The following is a 20,188-nucleotide window of genomic DNA, read 5'->3' as shown; positions in this document are numbered from 1 at the left end:
CTGCAAATCAGCACTGCTGGCCAAACACTTGCCGGCCGTGTTTATGTCCCCGGCGGCCAAGCTGCAAATCAGCACTGCTGGCCAAACACTTGCCGGCCGTGTTTATGTCTCCGGCGGCCAAGCTGAAAATCAGCACTGCTGGCCAAACACTCGCCGGCCGTGTTTATGTTTCCGGCGGCCAAGCTGAAAATCAGCACTACTGGCCAAACACTTGCCGGCAGTGTTAATGTCTCCGGCGGCCAAGCTGAAAATCAGCACTTCTGGCCAAACACTTGCCGGCCGTGTTTATGTCCCCGGCGGCCAAGCTGAAAATCAGCACTGCTGGCCAAACACTTGCCGGCCGTGTTTATGTCTCCGGCGGCCAAGCTGAAAATCAGCACTTCTGGCCAGGCGCTTGCCGGCAGTGTTTATGTCTCCGGCGGACAAGCTAAAAACAGCTAGTTTGTGGCCGGACTCTTGCCGGCCTTGTTTATGTCTCCGGTGGCCAAGCACTTAAAGTGGCCAAGCTGTCCAGACACTGGCCAACCGTCGGCCGATCGAAATTCACTTTCTTGTGCTGCTTGGGATGTGCCTTTTCTCGCTCGGGTCGGGTGACGTCACTGCTTTACATATATAAAAGCCGCAGCTTTTTTATGTGTAAAGCATTATATGTATAGATATAACTTTAGCAAATAATCTCACCAGAGTTGCAATGCAACCCATTAGTGTATATCACAATGATCACAAAGCAGCCATCCCTACCCTTTCAAAATAATGTATATCTACTGTAAATAAACATTTGGAGAAGTGATTTTCTGTGTCTCTTGAAGAATCATTTGTGGTGGTGCTCTACAGGTTCACTAGCCAACTACTTTCACAGAGAGAAATGGCTCACAATTTTTTAGTTTTAGTTCGTTGCGGTCAGTGAAAATGTCAGCACAACCACAATCCCTGCAGTGCACACCGAGATGCCCTGGTATGACCGTATCTACGTTGTTTCAATGTTCCCTCAAAGGTCCATACAGGTATACAGGCAGCGGCCTCTCTGCCCTACAAACACCCGCACAACAATGGGACAAAGTACTCTCTTCCACACACTCCGCATAAAAACTCTAGATCAGTAAAAATATATTGGCGCTATTTTTAAAAAAACAACGGAGTTTGCATCAGTATATTGGCAACATTGGGAACAGGGCGAGAACTAAGCTTTATAATTTTAAACACAGACTTAAATGTTAAGACACTGAAACAAAAGGTATAGCATATAAAACACTAATTAGATCAGTGGTGGAGTATACTAGTACCATTTAGTTTCGCCACACGGTAGATGGATTAAGAGATATTGAAGGCGTCCATGACAAGTGTGTAAGATTAATATTTAAACGCCCCAAAATGGTTTAATCATCGGAAAAATTGTTTGCGCTTCCCGACTCATTTAATGCTCTCCTCAACATTTCCCAATAAATGCCGCAATGAAAAAGTATGCCGTTTGTCTCGTAGATCCATTTGACTTCCAAATTACACTGGGCATTTACAACACAAAGTTTAAGACAAGCTTTATTAAGTTGTTGAATAAATATGTACATCACCACATCAGCTCTGCGAGTGTTTACGTGTGAAATTTCATAAAGAAAGTGAGACTGGGGTGAGACAAATGTTGACAAAACATTTAGAGCATGTCACTTTGGTTATGCCTTTGCAGGTGGGAAACCTGCACCATCCTCTTTTCCAAACTTCTGGCCAGTGAGTGGTGCTATCCTGCCGGACATCTTTTTTTTTTCTTTTTCTTTTTCTTTTTTGGCAGAGGTGCGGCCTGCCCACGCTTCGATTGTTTGTGGTGTAAAAATGTCACGCTTCTCTTCAAAGATGGTCTTCCTGGTCTGTTTTCCCCAGACTTGTGGATCCTGCAAGAAAGTGGAATTACCAGAGCTTCTATCAGTGGAGTAGGCAGTATAACTTACTTTTTAAGGGTGTATGCGGTCTCTGCCTTGACAAGCTGAGAACATCCTCCTTGGGCCGGAGTTTTGTTTCGACAATCAAGTTTGTAAACGAGCCAAGTGTTATACACGTCATTTCATGTCAACGTGGTATCTGAATTGGAGCAAGTGTAGGTCGGTCTCAACCTGAAAAACAAGAAATACATTTTGGGCGCGTGTTATCGCGCCCAAAATGTATACGGTAAAGTTTTACATACGCAACTGCGCATACGCCGTTCCCGGACATCGTTTTTGATTGACGTTTAGCGGCGACGCTATTTCTTTGCGTGCGCAACGCTTTTGTGTACGCTGTTCTAAAAGTTCATAATAAATGCCAGCACTATCGAATTTTACCATGCGTTCCGTTCAGTCAAGGCGATCTGTACGTTTCTGTATCCCATTTATTAAACCAAACTCGTGTATAAAATATTACGTAGGAAACATAACTACTTTCCCACTTTCCCATTTTCAAGAGTAACTGCTTTAAAGAGTATTTTGCGCAAGGTATACACCAATACAATTTTTGTTCTCATTTAAAAAAAAATGTGTAGGAGTTCAAGCGAACCAACCAGTCTCCCTCGTAAAGCCCCTACGGGCCTTGAGGGTACGTGTAAATAAATAAATATATTTCAAATAAGAATCTTAACAAAATTCAAAGAAATAATAAATCAAATGTATTCATACAATAGGTATTGTTAAAGAACGGACTGCGGCAATTGGTTCGTGCACCTGACGTCACGATCGAATTCAATATAAATACGAGTGCCTGTTCTAAAATATGCTATGCGTCTTACGCCTTGCATTATTTAGAAATGGCCGTTCGGCTTTCGACTCTTTTGTGCTTTATGGCAGCAGTCATAATTCAACTTCCTGAAGCGCAGTCAAGAACAACACGGACAAGATACGATGCTGCGAGGGTAAGCACTCAGGTCTTTTTCCTGGAAACGAAATTATTTTGATCTCGAGCTATTAATAGCAATAAAATAAACCTGCGGTCATATATTTTGTGTAAAATATTTCAATCTCTCAGAGAGTGTAGAATTGAATGAATCTACCAGACTTACGCAATACTGCTAGAAACATTGTGTGCAATGTTTGTCGTGCTTTAGAATACTGCACTCAAAAGTGCCATACTAAAAAAGAATTCGGCAGTTCTACGGAGTGTTCGGAATATTTATTTAGAAGTGAAAAAGAAAGTCAAAGTATCACTATAGTGCATTTCTTGTAGGCCCTTCAGTAGACAAAATTAAACGAAACTCCCGTGTGTCAAACCATTATGGGGGCGCAGCTTCAGCTAAACTACACACCGGCCGATGCCACATTAGGCTTCCTTTTTGAGATTATCACGACCTTGGTTCTGTTCTTTGTTCTGCTTGACATATTTTTCTTTGTTTGTTATCGCAGTACGAGCACTGTTTTTCTCAGAAAGCGAGAAATGAATGAGCAAGCGGAGTTTGGGCAGTTTGGCACTTTTTTTTAAATTCGATTTGTTCTACAAAGTCGTAGAAAAGCAAAGGTTTTTCTCTGCGTGCTTTAGAGCAACCGAAGGATTGGAATATTTTCAGACTTTCCATCTCACCCTTGCATCTCATGACTGTCGACTCCCATTTGTGAAGCAAAACGTTGTAACAAAACGGAAGTTGGTAAATGCTGCTCACCCAGTGGTGGTATTAGGCCCGTCTCACAACTTCCTGTCTAAAACCCTGACGACGGAAATACGCTGAGCCTCTTGCTTATACAAAAACAAATCTGAAAATACTAGGACAGCTACTTCAAAAATCCTTCGGGTGGAAGTGTACGCCGTACTCTTCATAATACATATTAAATTGTTTTATTGATCGTGCCTTTCGACGAAATTTTACGGCCGTCGTGTCATCATTCATAGTAATTGAGTCCTTCAATACTTTGCTGGGCCCTGATCTACACAGTGCAACCAAGAGACCGGGCAATCGCCGCCTGCTCGGATTAGTCGGCGGTGTGGCGCTGACCAATCGGTGATGCCCGGCCCCTCGGTTCCGCCGTATAGATTAGGGCCCCTGGCCGGCGATACTTCTCCGTAATACTACGGAGAGCTTGGTACTGTACAATGCGCGACTCTGGCGTCGGCGAGGGGGCTAAGAACCGCCATTTAGCACCTCTGGAAGTCTTTGCAACCATGTGTTTCGGAATTTCTAACCCCCTCTGAATGAGCTATCCATAGAACGCCGTGATGCGTCGTCGCACCAAAGGCAGTTCTTGTTAATGCAAGCCTCTTCGGCGTTGTAATCTGAATCAACTGCTGAAACTTCTAGATATACAACAATCTCCAAACTAATATTAGTTCCACTTCTTTTTCTTTTCTCGAAATGGTCGATATCTGAATGCCCCCATCGTACTCAAAATTCAGCGCAGCGAGCAGCACCACCAAATTGATGTACTGAGCCCCCTTACACTCCATTCCCTGATTATTTTCTCATGCAAAAGAATCGTTTTGTTTGAAAACAAACGAAACAAAGTCTATTTTATCAGTTCTGTTCTTAGGCATCAGTAACTATAATTAGTAACTATAATAACTATAATTACAGATGTACCAAAATGACGATGTTCGAGAAATTAAAAAAAAAAAAAAGAAGTAGTAATCGTCAATTCTGAATGTCTTACTCCGAGTCGAGTTGCCTAAACGAAATGGCCCCTCAGAAGGGGTGGCGCCCCTGGCGACAGCTTTGGTCGTAAACTAAACTTGGGCAGAAGTTTCGTGACGAATAGCGCTATTGAAGGACTTTGTTGGTATTGAATATTTGTGGTTTATTTTTCTCACTTGGCATCCGGTATAATTAATGCAGCAAATGCACTATATATTTAAAAATGGAAATTAAGTCACATAAAATAATGATGACATGGCAACACACTACGAGACTTTAGCTATCACAGTGCTCTGACAGGCCTCTAACCTCAAGAAGCATTCATTATTTTAGGCAAAAGGCTTCACCCTGAGTTAGCTTTACTGCAGAATACAAAGGCAGCTAATCACGGCGAACAACAGAAGTGTTCAAGTGACTGGCGAAACTTCAAGTTCAATGATACTAAAATGATTAGCTGATATCGAAGATAATTCTTTGTCGGGCCATCTACCCGAAGTCTACCGAAAACGCGTGCCTTTCCTAATTTTATTTGTTCTGTTCTACACTGTTAGCAAGTCCCGTGTATTTGGCGAATATTTGGGGTGAAAAACACGCTATTTACACATATTACCATAAATTTACACGATGAGTAACGGATAATTCGTTCAGAAATCATGCGAGGTTGTAAAAAACGTGCTTCGGTTCGGTCATACACGCATAACCGTGTAGCCGACCTCAATAACACGCATCGCTCCCGGCGACGACCGCGGCATTGCCGGCTATCGAAGCACCGGAATGCTTGGGGACACACTTAGAAAGGACCGTCGAGACAAATGCCGCGGAAAGAAACATGTCTCGGAGACAAATATGCACCAAAAGCAATTGCGCCATGTCGCAGGACGTTGGCGAAACCCGCGCTTACCGTGCTCGCGGTGCTCGCCGCCATCTTTGGTCGATGGCAATGCGGCTTCCCTCATGTCGCCCATGTTTGTATTTAGTTTAGGGGTCAGAATAACAGTTTCTTAGACACCACAAATAAAGTCATGGGTCTAATTATTCGTTCCAAACAGTAAAAATGGATATAAAAAGCGTGTCATCGATGTGAACACGTGACAATGCAGTTGGTTTCGTTTTTGCTTCAACCTTCAACTGCAAGCGATCTGGCCACGGCGCAAGTGCAACGCCGATGTACGCTGGAAGCAAGCGCCGGTTGGCCTTCGTTGTTTTTGTTTGACCGGAGAAAATCTGGCAAGTACGCATGGCGCCGCTACTGTTTTGGTTTGACGGGACGCGAGAAGCTTCACATAGAGCTTCGGAGTTTGCGAGCATATAGTGAAGACGTGACCGGAGAAGTGCCCCTGTGATGTTCCTGGAAGACGGAAAGTAGCATTCGTAATCGTCGTGTGTGCTTTGAAAGCGAAGGGAGTCACAGGGTCCACGAGTTCGCAACCATAAGCCAAGGTCCACGACAGAGCGGCGTTGACTTCGGCGATCTCGTTCTGTTTGGTGCAACCCGGCGATGCGAAAAAGAGCTGAAACATTCGTCGTGTGTGGTGCGGTGCTTTGTATTCCGGGTCTGTTTGAACCAGGCTTTTAACACGGAGCGCAAATTGTTTGTTGCGTGGTGGATGTTCAACGGGTACAGTCCCGTCGTCGTCAGCTGATCCGGTCCAGCTGGTCCGGGAGAACGCAGCGAGCGTTTTTAAAAGTAAACCTTTCTTCGTTCCGTTTCAAACTGTGGAAGCATCCCGACACATACCGTGAATAGGAAGCAGCGGGCGTTTTCAACAATATTACGTTGTTTTAATTGAATAATGGACTCCGGATTGTTGTCTTAAATCTGCCGTTTTTTATGCTTCGTGTTGGACTGCGTTTGCATAGCGACGCACACCGCTCGAGTAGATGATTCGGTCCTGCAACGAGTTTGTTGCGCCAATCATGCGGCGTGAATAAATTAGGGCAAGGTTTCCTACCTGCCCACAGATGCATGTACTGAGACCATTTTTTATGTTTTGAACGTAGTGCTCTTTCTTTATTTTGGAAGACGCGTTGGTGCATTTATTATGGTACAATCACTTGAGAGTTGAGAAATTGGAGAGCGAGCAAGCTTTCTCAACTTTGTCTCTTTCTCTCTTGCACTGCCCTGTTTCAGTTTCAGTAGGCATATCTACTAGCAGGTACTAACTGCTCTAAAGCAGGTAAAAAACGGGAAGCTTAGGACGGTGCGGACTCCGTGTTTCGCGCTTTTCGCAAGGTGACAGGGTAAATGCTTTTGTGAGATATGTTGAATATGCAAGCGATTTTGTTATGCCCGTCGTTTGCGTCTCTCCAGCAAAACGAATAAGATGATCTACTACAAAGGCGCAATCACAAGCCAAGATTTAAGATAGCAGTCGTTTGCTTCGGTGATCCGTGTAGCTGTATTTTACCCTGCTCTCTGCAACACCGTGTCATGACGAAGAGCTGGAATGGTCACGGTTTGTGCTGGCCTCCCGGTTGACAGAAACCCGCGTCGCCCGCATCGGCACCGAGTGCGCTTGGGCTGTTGATGCTCAAGCCTTTCATCCGCGGCTTGTCGCCAACTCATCCTGCTGCTCAACGGTGAGGAAGCGGCGAGAGTAACCTCGGAAGTGAATGTAAATCCTCGTTCATTCAGTTATCCGGTGTCAAAGTGTGGAAGATGTCCAACGTGTACTGAGGGCGGGAACTACGAGCGTTTTGCCTTGCTTTTATAACCGAAACCAGACCAACGAGATAACTGCCTTGCGTACTCTAAAATGACGGAAGCAATAAGTTTCAACAGGTCGAGTACGTCACCGGGGATGTAGGCGAGACGGTGCACACTGTTTAAACGCTTGCAGTATCCACGAGTGGTACCAGGAAAGCGACGTCGACAGAGAAGGAGCTCGCGATTCAGCATAATGCACTGCTACGGGCCCGTGTATCTTCAAAGTTCGGGGTGGTGGCAGTATAAAAAAAGACGCATCAGCGCCCCACATCAGTGTTCACGAATAACACCGGTCACAATCTCCCAAGCCCCACCGCTCTTCTCGACACCGACACGACATACGACAACAAACTGCATCAAAACGTCCCAAAAGTGAAGGCGTCTGCTCCCGTACTGCAACTGCTGCAACTGGCGGAAGTGAAGTGTTGGGCGGATGTCCGGATGTCCTTCACAAAAATATATAAAAAATGCTTTGCGCAAGGATCATTTTCATTTATTATTGTATACGTAATGACAAAATCCCAATTTGTTTTCCTATCTGATTCAAGCTAGTCGGACTGCTCATAACACTGGTCAAGCAAGAAAATAACAAAAATTTGAAGTTTTTCATGACCGGTTTAAGATTTATTGTTAACATATCGTTATTTATTGCAACGGACTAACATTATAGATTTTGCCTCCATACTTTTTAAATGCAAACAGTTCTAACACACGGCTGTCCATTGCGCCGTGTTTTGTGTATTCTTCTATAAATCTGTAATGGTCAGCGACCAAAGAGCTCACCCGCACATGTCAAGCTTATATGCGCCGCGGGGAGAAATGCATATCGAGTAGGAAGTGTCTGGCGTGGTGTCGGTTGTTGTGTTTGTGTAGATGTTGGTGCTGTGTAGCTGTGTGCTGTGTTGCCTGCGTTGTATGTAGGGTTGCTGTGTAGCCGTGGTCGTTCGCAGTGTTAACAGACTCGTCTTTTTTTTTAAACCAGGCTGCTAGAAATCTCGATAGGTGGCGCAAGTTACCGCCCGATTCTAAATAGTTTGCTCAAGTTATTCATCCATGTGAGTTCGGCATTCGTTTTTTTTTTTTTTTTTTTTTTTTTTGTCTAGCGGCTTGTTGAAGCTACTGACGCCGCCGACCGCCGACAACGCACGTACGTACCTTTGCAAGTAGCTACGTCCGCCGCTTGGAGACTTTACTGTGTATAAAAGACATCGAACGAGAACTAACGCGCCCTGTGTGCTTTCAATTCGGCTGAAAGGCGCGCGGCTCGCTGGGCTTGTCTCTCGCCTGTTCTCGGCCGCTGGCCGCCATGTTTCATAAGGAACACGCTCGAAACGGTTTTGCGGAAGGCAGACACGGTGTAGCGTGTTAAGTTTACACAGCACCTCGTGTGTAGACGAAAAACACAGATGGCCTCGTGTAAAACGAACACGTTTCGACGTGTCCGCTATGGGACAACGGTTTACACGTCTAGGCGTGTTATTTTTGCTAACAGTGTAGGAGCTAAAAGAGCGATTCGGTGAGAAATATTATCTGATGCAGCGCTCACAGCTCACTGACAGAAAAATGGGAAATAGTGCCAAATGTGTCTCCGTGTTGAAATTGGCTCCAGTTTTTGGTGAAACTAGTATAACTGCCCAAATATCAATCAAGCACAATCGCGCCAGCGATCCCACGTGAGTAGAGCCATCCCACACATCGTAAACTTGAGTGGTGTATATGTTTTGCTTAAAGAGTCAAGGTCAAACGTGCAATAAAAATATGTCATGTGGCCCCAACCAATCAAGTGGAGCTCACTTCAAATATATTAGCGTCTTACATCGGTAGCAGGTTAAGAACCCAGCAACTGCTTTGCGTCTAGCGCGCACTTTTCTTCAGCCGGGCTTTGGCTGCGCGTTTGACAAAGTGTTATGCATGGCAGGAATCTCGCGCTCAAGACGCAGTGCCTACAGCGTTCTTAACCTGTCACCGACTGTGCACGTTTCCACTGTTTATAAATCACAGTACACACGTTTTAAATCACAAACACAGCAATGAACGCGAGTCGTCATGCGCTTTTATGGAAATGTGTATTTGCGGTGAGAAGCTCGCGAGGTGCGCTTCTGTTTTCCTCACTCTGGGGTAGTTAGTGCACGTGCTATACACGCGGTTATTTTTTTTATTTTGAGAGCATAGAAGCTTGCATTGTACGTCTTACACTGCAGAACATGAACTATACTCACTCTGGGTCGTGAAAGAAAAAAATCCACCAGGCGGAGATACCCTAACTTCTCGCCGCAAATAGGGAGTATTGAATGGACGCCATATTCTCAGGCGCTGTTCAGAGCGCAGGCTAAGAACGAGATCACACTAATGAGTTGCTAAGACCGGTGATCTTGATGGTGTGGAATGCACGTTGTAAAAGAACTGCGGGAGCTCGCCATCAGCACGCGCTCAGCAGTCGCGCACACAGCTATGGCCGCCAGTGAATACTCCCTGTAAGATGGCAGCTGCGAGATGCTTTTTGTGGGTCGGTTTATACCTCGATACCATGCTGCTTTGAATGTGGCTCGAACTGCCTAATAATGGTACGACTGTATAAACCAGGAGTCACTTGAATACTGTAATACCCTTAATGATCGCGAGTCCTTAATTTTCACAAATATCGCGAAATCAAAATTTCGCGAAATTAAGGGGCACCCGAAAATTTCGATCTCTAAGACTTTCAATGCGAGTGTCTGGAATTGGTGAAATTTAGTGGCCGCGATTGTGTCCTCTGTAACCGATTCACAAAAAAGGAGGAGCACGAAAATGAAGGGTTTTACAGTATGACTAGAACTGACCTTCTGGTTTCTGACGTTTACGTATAGCTGACGTTTACGTCATCAGAATTAGACATTTCCCATCCGGATGTTTAAATGAAAACTGCTGGAAGCGTCACAAGAGCAATCTAGTCTTTAAAAAGATAATATCATCCTGGCACACTTTCTATAAAAATATTGTTTACACTCCCGCGAATTGCATAATTTTTTTTTTTTAATTTATTATCCCAGGGTACGCGAATTCCCGAACCAAACGAGCCTCCGCACGGTCTTCCTCCTCTGCACGCATGTAGACGGGAACCTGACCTTCCTATTCTAGCTTGAGCAGTCATGATGCCTCGTCCGGGCAACGGGTGCGACGTGTTCTATCGTTGCTGAAGCAATCACAAATAGATAGCTACAGTGAGTTGCGCTTTTTACGCAGCTTGATCGGTCACATTGGCTCGTATCGTTGGCTGCTTCTGGACGTAAGTTGAAGCGAAGTATAGGTCTTCCAACGTGCTGGAAGGCTACTGTTACCTCGATTCATTGCGGCAGCGGCGACGTAGCCATAATGATGGATCAGATTAGCGTATTGACGGGTTAGCGCCCAGGTTCGCGGCTCCTGCCCAGGCTTCGTCCCGACGTTTGCTGTTCAGCGTCAATACTCATCGCATAACATTATGGCATCCCGCCAAAAAAGAAATAGATACTTGCACAATGTTTTCGGGCATTTCAAACATTAAGCAATTTACTCCCCATTGAGCTCTCAGGTTCAAATGAAATGCTAACGGTGGAACGCGTGACCTTTGGTACATGCCGCGCCTCCTGGAGGCCTTTTAAAACTGATAAAACTTCGGGTTGGAGAGTAGGGTGCTGCGAGGGTGTGCGTCCTAATGCGATGTGTCTGACCCTCGCGCAGCACAACCCAGGCTTCAACGCTGCGCCGGTGATGTGCTCGAAGTTCCGTCGCACCCACTCATTGTGGCTCAGCATGAACCATGCGAGGAAGCTCGCCGCTCGCAGCAGGAGCAGACTGCTTGCGCGCGCGTGTCTGTGGAGCATTACCGCAGCGTCATGCTCTCTCCCAAGTTGCGCATTTCTTTTTTTTTTCTTAATATGCGTTGTCATTTTCTTGTGAACAATATAGCAGAAACTGCGCCAAATTCGACAGACAGGATAAAAAGAGTGGATCATGAACGGCCGCTGATGCCTGAGTGAAGTCAATCACTCGACAGCCTTTTATATATCAGCTACCAGCGCTCGCCCTGTGTCTCCTATAGTTCTTGTGCCTCGTATATGGCGCTGGGGTTGCCAAAATGCAGGTCCACCAGCTCCCGCATTTGCCAAACATTTGAATAAAATGCAATAACTTTATCACTGGCATTTTGCAGGCAGCCAGAATATCGTTCAGCGCGATCATCAAATGATCACTCTGTGCTTCAGAAGTGTGAAATAGTAGTTGAAGCAGTGTTTTAGCCTACGGAAAACCTGTGAAGCTTGATTGAGGACAGTGATCAGAACCACTCAGACGTCCTCGTGAAGGACCTGGAATACATGGCTCCTACAAAATAATGAAACACCGTGGACGGGAAATGAGGTGTTAGTTTCCAAGTGGTATGTGTGCAAGAAGAAATAACGAACAATCCCAAAAACTGCAGCGCGGTATGGACCAAAACTGTATTTTCAATACCACCGCAAAAAAAAACATTACTTTAGCCCAATATTTGGGTTGATATTTCAGCCATATTACTTGGCGTGGTTTGCAAATTTTCAGGAAATTCGGGGTCTATAAACAGAACGCCGGAGTACCCCTTTAACGGGACAGTGATATATCTTCAAATACGGCCGAGATCGCAAGTTTAGCTAAACAAAGAGTAACCTCTTTAATATGGTGCTGTTAGTTCATTAAACATATTTACAGAGCATCTATATAGGCACCTCTAGGATGGGTCCTTTTCGAATGGGCGAATGAGCCCGCTTTCTTGGGTCGCGAGCACATGCCACGCACGGTGGATCGCGAAATTATTCGCCGCCGACCACAGAGATTTTTCTTATCGTGTGATTGAAGTATATGATCGAATTATGTTAAAGTGTCATGTTCTAGCAAATCACCACTTGTTCATGCCAGATTTTATGCTTGTTAAAGCACCTAACTTCTCGACTGATTATTAAAATTTGTTGCTTTACACGTGTCTTATTGATACCTACATTAAGATCCGCATATATACACCCCAGGACAATATATTGGGAGGCAGTTAACTTCATAATTTAGAGTTGCAAACTGTTAAACAATTGGCAAACTTTGTGTCCCTGATTTAAAAAATTAATTGAAGTTTGCCCCTGATTAGAACAATTAATGGGCAGGGACAGCATAGATACTTATTTTTTCATTAAACTTCTTGACTTTTGTAAGACAACGACGTGAATTGTCTTTTTAATGCAGTTCCACTGGGTGAGAATACCTAGCCTATTTACTTTCCTTCTTAGCCGCAACATGCAGCATATGTCGGGGACTTATAAAAGGTTACTAAAGCTGTTCACGCAATCTCGACGGATAAAACTGCACACTATTGATGCCACTGTCACGAGTAAAGGCCCATTCACATATATGTGTTTGAGCGCGGTGCGTTCCGCATCGGCAAGTGGCTGTAGAACTTTGCGGAGAGCGTTTGCGCAAAGCTTGTAAACACATTCGCATTTTGCATGCAGTCCACCGCAGTTAACAGCCAAAAAGAATCCACTATCTTTGCCTGCGTCTTACGGGAAGTGAAATCCCCATCAAGACGACGGTTCCCGGCAACAGCGTCGACGCGGCTGTTCATTTGGGACAATCCCGCTGGCATCAGCAACTTCTGTCCAGCTTGAATCCTCGCAACCTCGGAATTACCACCCCTCGCAGAATTCCCCCCCAACACACCCCAACAGGCAAAAGCGGGATCAATCTCCAAAAGGGGGAACCAAATGTACGTCAGAGATGAGTGCGGGCGAGCATGTGACCCACACTTTCTGATCTCGGCCTCTGATAAGTGACGCGATACTCCGCAAGGGCAGCCGCACTGGAAGATGAGAACGGCTCTACTCTAATACGTCGCGCTGCGGGCGTTGCGCGACGGCGCGCATCGTACCACTAGGACGCCACCTCCGGTCGTAAGGACGCTGTTCCGCACTAAAACGTGTTCAAACGCTAATGTTTGTCCGTTTGGCTTAGTTGGCTCCACACCACGTTGCATTTTCGTTGATCCAAATAGCATTCTACCATCCATTAACATTCAATTACGGCGATCACCCCACTTATGGAAATTTCTTTACCAGCCCGCAAATGACCTACCAGGTAGAAACCCAACAGCCGCTGCGTTCTACAGAATCCGAGGATCCTCCAGCCAGCCTTGGGTCTTATACTCGACACCCCCTCGGATTTCACACTGTCCTCTGTTTGTAAAGTGCAGGTTTCGCACCATTTAGTCATTTCTATGATGCACGGTAAATAGGCCTACTCATCATTCGTGACAATATAGTTACTTACCGTATAAACTGACTGAAATGCGAAACTCTAACAAAAGTTCAATAAAAACAAAATTCCCTGACGTATCGAGGCCAGCTCGATCCCTTGACCACGGGTGACTGTGGGTTGGACGGAGGGGGATGCCGGACAAGTAGGCCGGTTGCGATCGCTGCGCCCGGATTTTTTCACGAAGTGACGAAGCCCTGATCCAGACGCTTGGGAGAGTGCCCGATGACCTTTTAATGTTACCGTTTGTTGTCTGGCTGTTCTAGGATTCTAGGTGCAAACGTTTACGCCAGTGTTGTTCCATGCCCAGGATCACGCTTTTGTCGAATGTTACGCTGTGGTTCAGTTTCGCTGCGTCCTCGCTGACGTTCAAGTCAGCGAGGGCGCTGACTCTAACGTCGTTCTTCTTTACGTCGAATTTTCGGAGGCGGTAGCGATCCGGGAAGTTCTTGGTTTCCCCCACGTCGGTGGCAGGGCAGTCCGCGCACGGGATGCGATACATGAGGGCTTGGGTCTTCTCCTTTCCCGGTCCGTCCTTGGGGAGAAGTCGGTGACGGATGGTGGACAGTGGTTTGTGAGCGATAGCAATCCCATGTTTCCGAAGGACGCGTCCGATGGACTCGCTGACGTTCCTCACGAAAGGCAGGCACAGACGGCTCGAAGGAGCCGGGACTATAGAGAGACGGGGGACGGCGCAGCTTCTTGTAGACTCGGTTAATGAAACCTTAGGTGTAGCCGTTGTTTTGAAGGTCGGCCTTGAGTTTGTTGGCCCCTTCCCCGAGAGATTCCTCCGTCGAGCGTACGGACATGGCACGTTTTAACAGCGCAGTGACCACCGATTTTTTGTGGGTTGTGGGATTGTAAGAGTCAAAGTTCAAGTGCCTTCCGGTGTGCGTCGGCCTCCTGTACACCGAGAAGGACAGCTTGTTTTGAAGTCTTCTTCACATTGATGTCCAAAAGCAGAAGCGCATCATCTTTTTCGCGTTCCACCGTGAACTGAATAGCGGGTTCGACCACATTTAATTGTTAACAAAGGCGGTCGATTTCAGTCTATTAAACTGTGCAAAAGCAGTCGTGTACATAACGAAGAAAGATATTCGGGTTCGGCACGAACATAGCAAGGGTTTGATTCTCAATACGTTCCATGGTAAGGTTGGCCGTGGTGACCGAGATAGCTGCTCCCCTAGCGGTGCCGCTTGTTTGGTTGAAGAGGAGCTTATCGAACAAGAAGTAGGTGTTTGTGAGGCACAGCTCCAATAGACGGCAGATCTCGTCAACGGACAAGCAGCTTCGGTCCGCTAGACTCGTGTGATTTATAAGCGCCGTCCTAGCCACGGACAACGCAACTGGCACCGAACACTGGTAAAAAGGGATACAATGTCGAACAAGATAAGAGCCTCGTCGGCGTGTACTTGAAGCCCATTGACGGGGTCGATGAAATGAGTAGAGTTCATTGCGTACGTGGGTGTGTTGCCGGTGAGCGCGTACATCAGCTGGTGCAGTTACGTCGACACTGCGCGAAGCGGGAATGTGGTTAAGTCAACAATGGGACGGAGTGGCGCACCGGACTTGTGGATCTTGGGAAGGCCGGAGATGGCTTGGGCAGACCCATTTCGGCTTATCAGCCTAAGGTAGAGACCACGAAAGTCCGGGTGTTTCTTGAAGATGATGGAGATTGTCCTGTTGACAGTCTCCTGGATATTTGCAGTTAAGTCCTTTCGCAGCGGCGTCTACGCAGAAATAAAAAGAAGTTTCGAATTTCCTTAAGTCCATTATTTTCCTAACCAGACAGATTTCTGCCAAAGGTGTTCACTTACCCTTTGCTATAAGCATACAAATCATGGTTTGCGGCGACTAAATGCGAAAAGCTATATCGGTCTGAAATTTTAATGACTCGTTGTTTTACATGAAATCTGAACCAGCTCACCTGCATGCTTTTGCTTCTTGCAAACGTTTACATTTTTTTTTATTCTTATCCGTGTTTTTTGGTCAATTTATAAAATTGTATATCACCAAATCTCCGAAATATTTTTCAAGGGAAAATATAAAAGTAAAAATGACAGCCCACACGCCCGATGGAAATGCGATAAAAAATATAAGAACAACTAAGGTTCCGACGGCAGAATGTAAGTATGCAGATGCTTCTTAGCACACTCAATTAATATATAAAAGGAAGTTTACCAATTTCTTTGTCAAAAAGTTTTCTTTAATTTGTTTGAAGTGTTCAGCGGGAGGTAGAAAATCGATCTAGAATTTTTTTCTTTGAAATACCTAATAATGGTATCAGTAATCCGCAGGTGTAGCGACTCCCAATAGTTGTGTCTCAGCGCTCATGACGCTTGTTAAATGCATTGTACCGGCAATACTTCCTGAGGTGATAAATTATTAACTGGCTTTGAACACTCGCGATTTTGACTATTTTGTGTGGAAAAATATAGTTTAGGACGCACACAAAAAAAAATAATACAATTACAACACAATTTATTCCCTAAGGCCGTGAATATAAGGCCTTTAAATCTGCTTTCATAATGACTCATTTATACTATTACTGCTCTCAATTAGGACGGCCCAAGGAAGGTAAAGTCTGAATATTTAAGCCCTAGGGTAAAATGAAAGTATATTAACGAACATAACGACAACAAAACTCTACGTTCTCTATCCTAAACTATGATGCTTTCTTCCCTTTTTAACAGCATCGAGACCAATCTCAATATATATTACTAAAAAGTGATGTGACGCGAGTGTAGCTAGTGCACAAACAGGACCTTGTTTAAAAGGGCATTCACTTGAGGTAATTAAACGCATAATGAAACATTGGCAAATTTTAAGCATTATGAACTTTATTACGCAGCATAAAATTATATGTTTATTGTATCTTCAATGCTTCGCTGCTCGTGTGTTTTGAAACATTCATACGTTTTAAGGCCCGTTAACACACTTGCAACCGAGTACGACTGAGAGAGACAGGACCTAATGAAACCTCTTAAAACTTCTTAGGGCTAGAGAACACACTGGCACGCTGGCACCATCTATGCGGTGACCCTGGAACTGCATTTCACAAAACTGAAGGTTTTGCGGGATTTCCGAGGTCAAATGCGCGCAATACCTTTAAGAAAGGCTAGTTTATAACGTTGACAAAAGTTTTTTCGAGTCAAGAAAGAAAGGATGGTGCGCAAGAGAAATAGATAATATGCGGGACCGCTAAGTTCACAGTGCTACCCAGATGATGTGCCAGTGTGTCCTCTCGTCGTAAGAGATATTAAAAGGTTCCAAGGCACTCGGTCTTAAGAAGTCGGAAGTGTCTGAACGGGCTATTCGAGTAAACCTAGAAGTACGCGGGAATACTCTACTTTGTGTACTACTCTTCCTATTTTCAGTACTCTACAATCAAAAGCTAGTGTTTTCTGACTATAGAAGTTGCCGTGTTCTCACTTATGACTACCAAGGAGACACATGTAAGTTAAACATAACCTCCATGGGTTAACTTACTTTTTTTGCGAATTTCTAAGGGATACAATTGATAATTATTTATAAATGTAATTTGCCTTATCATCCCTAAATATGAAACTAGAAGATCATTAAAGCATGCTTTACAAACAAATTTGTTTTTACGTTTAGTGCCCTATAAATCACTGTCGTTCAATTTTAGGATTTAACGAAAACAAATCTCATACATCTTGATGCATTTAAAGGGACACTCACAGGGTATTTATGCTCACCAAGGTTTTTATTTGTACATAGCGTATGAGACCCCAACTACCCAGAACACAATTTGCGGCTCAAATTTTGTTGTCTTTCCGCCCGAAAACCGCCGATCGAGAACTGGCCGGTTTGAGTCGTGGTCACATGCCGTGTCCTATGGTTTAGACACAGCCAACAAATACGACCAAATTCGTGGGTCATCAAACGCACCCACTTAATACTACAAATAGAAAAGAAATATTTCTTTTGGCTTCTAAAAAGCCGCAACTACGTTAATTGAAGAAAAGTTGCACAGTCATGTGACTTCCGCCAACTCTCTCCTCCTCTATATTTCTTATCCCTTCCCAGTCCAGTTTCCTTTCCGGTATCGGTTTCGAGCAGTTGCGATTTTTACTTTATTAAAAAAATACGTGACGTTGTAGCAAATTATTGATTGGGTAGTCTTCGGACACCATAATAGATCGCCTGGCAAAAATCAAAACAAAAATTTTGGGGGTTGTCAGTGTCCCTTTAAAATGTTTGTGTCTGAGTACAATACTCTGCACAGAAGCAGATTATAATGTTGTTAACGCACGTGTCTTAATGAGCAGCCGATTTTTAACGCGCACTAAGGGGGGCGCGTATCGGGCACAACACAAGCACCTCTTTCAGAACGCTTAGGCTCAAAGGATTGCAGAGCTTGCATTTAAAGGCACGGGCCAGCAAAGTTTCGATGTCGGTCTGATATCTTGGGCAGACCACAGCAAGAGCCACCCGAAAAATTAACACTCTTATTTGAGATGAAATAATATGATTAATTGCATTTAGCCGCAAACACAGAAGTACACAAATTTAGGATACTCATTTCGACAAGTCACACTTTCGCACGAGCATATTGCAACCAATTTACCTATTTATTTATTTAGATTAAATATACCGGCGGCCATCCTTAAGGGCCAAGGGATGAGTCAACGACTTCTAGGGTCTATTTCTCCTAAAAAAACATCTCTTTGCTTTTGGCCCATTAAATAGAAATTAATTTATGTTTGTAATAAAGGTTTATTTTCTGTACACCGTAAAAAGTAATGGACAGGTTTTTCCTTAGTTTTACAGATAAGACATGTGTTTACACATGTTCCTACATACTCGTAAACGCTGAGCTGAGGAAAATCAAAACACAAAACAAAAAAGACGAAGACAGCTAGACTTTAAACTTTGCTGAATTTTATTAATTTGAGCACTCCAATAAATAGACTTCAAGACACACGAAAAGGAGGGACAGAAGGAACCCAAGTGCATAAACAGGGAGCTTGCTGCATTCTACCAGACAAACTAAGCCACTCCAAAGGGTCAACATTTGGAAAAGAAGCCGACTTCGACCACCGAACAACCACACACTCCCCAAGGTCGCGCCACGCAGGGAGCATTCGAGAGCTCCAAAGCCTGAAGGGCAATCCACACACTTGCGTTAAGTACGACGGAGTGCGAGGGTTGCTATGGCAAAAGCTGCGTCGGCTCCAACGCAATTTTTGCCATAGCAACCCTCGCACTCTCTCGTACTTAACGCAAGTGCGTGAATCGCACTTAAAGTCTGGTTCACACATTTCAATGAGTCCAACGAAATGCGACTGCAACGTTAATCCTTTTTCGGATTGCTATGGCAAAGGGGTTTTAAGCCGCTTACACTCGTCATTGCTGCTAGGCGGCGCGTTCTTAAAAGGCTTCAGGTTGCAGTTGCACTCGGTCTGGCTCGAAGCAAGTTTGTGAATTGCCCTTAGAGGACTATCCACTGTTGATTCGGAGCACAAATCCAAATGTCATCAACAAACCTCGGAACCAATAAGTTATCAGTCCTCAAAGGAACCAACAAATTCTGTCATTTTCCTATCCAGAGTGTTGAGATGAAACTCCGACAATACTGGAGCCACCACCAAACCAATACATTACGTCGGTGTTTTTTGTTTTTATTTCGATAATAGAGTTTACATGTATGCCGTTTCCAAATCAGCTCTCCTGCACCCTCTCACTTCTTACATATACCTTTCAGATTGTCAACTGTGGCTGATTCATTCTGCAGTAAGAGGAGCTATCCCACGAGGTTGTAGCCATGCCTACGACCAGCACTGCCAGACAAAGCACAATATCTTCCATGCCCAATGTCTATAACATTGAATCTCGCTCCACACACATTCAATTAAGAGTGAACATTTGTTTGTGTGTGTGTGAAAAATAAAGTTATAATTTCATGGATGTTGGTCTTATTTGTGTTCATTATATTTGATATAAATAGCAAAATTTTGTTCATGAATAATCAACGTTTTATATTTATATTTAAATGTCGCTGCGCATATATGCAGTATAAGTTTGAATTTTATCATATAAAGAAACTGTCCGGAAACAATCATGAGTACCATATCACCATACAATACAAACATTTGTGCTAACAGCTCCATTCTGACATAAAAAGCGATAAAATAAGTGAGATCTGCATAAAAGACTGGGGGTAAATTTTATTTTTTGGTGCATGCACTCGTACGAATTGGAGACGTAAAAGAGTAGCAAGAGCCACCACAGCCTGTCTACGATTGGCAAGATTCAGTCACCCGGTGGCTGAGTAGGTGGTCCCTGGCATTTATGTGTGCATTGTCTTCACGACACTTCAGAAAAGGGTGTTGTGGGCAAGTTAGTTTACCGTGTACGATTAAAAGCTTGGAAAGAAACAGAAGGACGAAGAGAAATCAGAACAGGAAAAGGCAGAACCGCACACTTACAAACAAGTTTTTAGAAAAGAACGGTTCCAAACATCCACACAAGGCGCGCTACGACGAGAGCTTTGGAAGTTACTCATGAAATGTAATTAAGTTACAGTTATAGTTAAAGTTGCAGTACTAAATATGTAGCTAATTTACATCGCACTTACTTTAACTGAAACGCGC

General features: G+C 44.5%; 1 protein-coding gene across 1 annotated transcript; it reads left to right on the top strand.

The window, feature by feature from the left end:
- Window positions 1-2,767: 2,767 nt before the first annotated feature.
- LOC115319782 lies at window positions 2,768-19,418 on the top strand. The gene is made up of 5 exons (XM_040216375.1): window positions 2,768-2,872; window positions 8,781-8,956; window positions 15,609-15,697; window positions 16,949-17,026; window positions 19,300-19,418. Exons 1-5 carry the CDS (start codon window positions 2,768-2,770, stop codon window positions 19,416-19,418), a joined length of 567 nt encoding a protein of 188 aa, XP_040072309.1.
- Window positions 19,419-20,188: the final 770 nt, after the last annotated feature.

Source organism: Ixodes scapularis, unplaced genomic scaffold (assembly GCF_016920785.2).
Source record: "Ixodes scapularis isolate PalLabHiFi unplaced genomic scaffold, ASM1692078v2 ptg000729l_1__unscaffolded, whole genome shotgun sequence".
Lineage (NCBI taxonomy): Eukaryota > Metazoa > Arthropoda > Arachnida > Ixodida > Ixodidae > Ixodes > Ixodes scapularis.
Note: the sequence above shows the minus strand (reverse complement) of the source record. Positions and strands in the feature narration are given on the sequence as shown.

Coding starts and splice junctions, on each gene's coding strand:
- LOC115319782 (XM_040216375.1), top strand. CDS start 2,768: ATGGCCGTTCGGCTTTCGACTCTTTTGTGCTTTATGGCAGCAGTCATA. Junction 2,873..8,780: donor CAAGATACGATGCTGCGAGG/GTAAGCACTCAG, acceptor CTAACAGTGTAG/GAGCTAAAAGAGCGATTCGG. Junction 8,957..15,608: donor AATCGCGCCAGCGATCCCAC/GTGAGTAGAGCC, acceptor ATATTTTTCAAG/GGAAAATATAAAAGTAAAAA.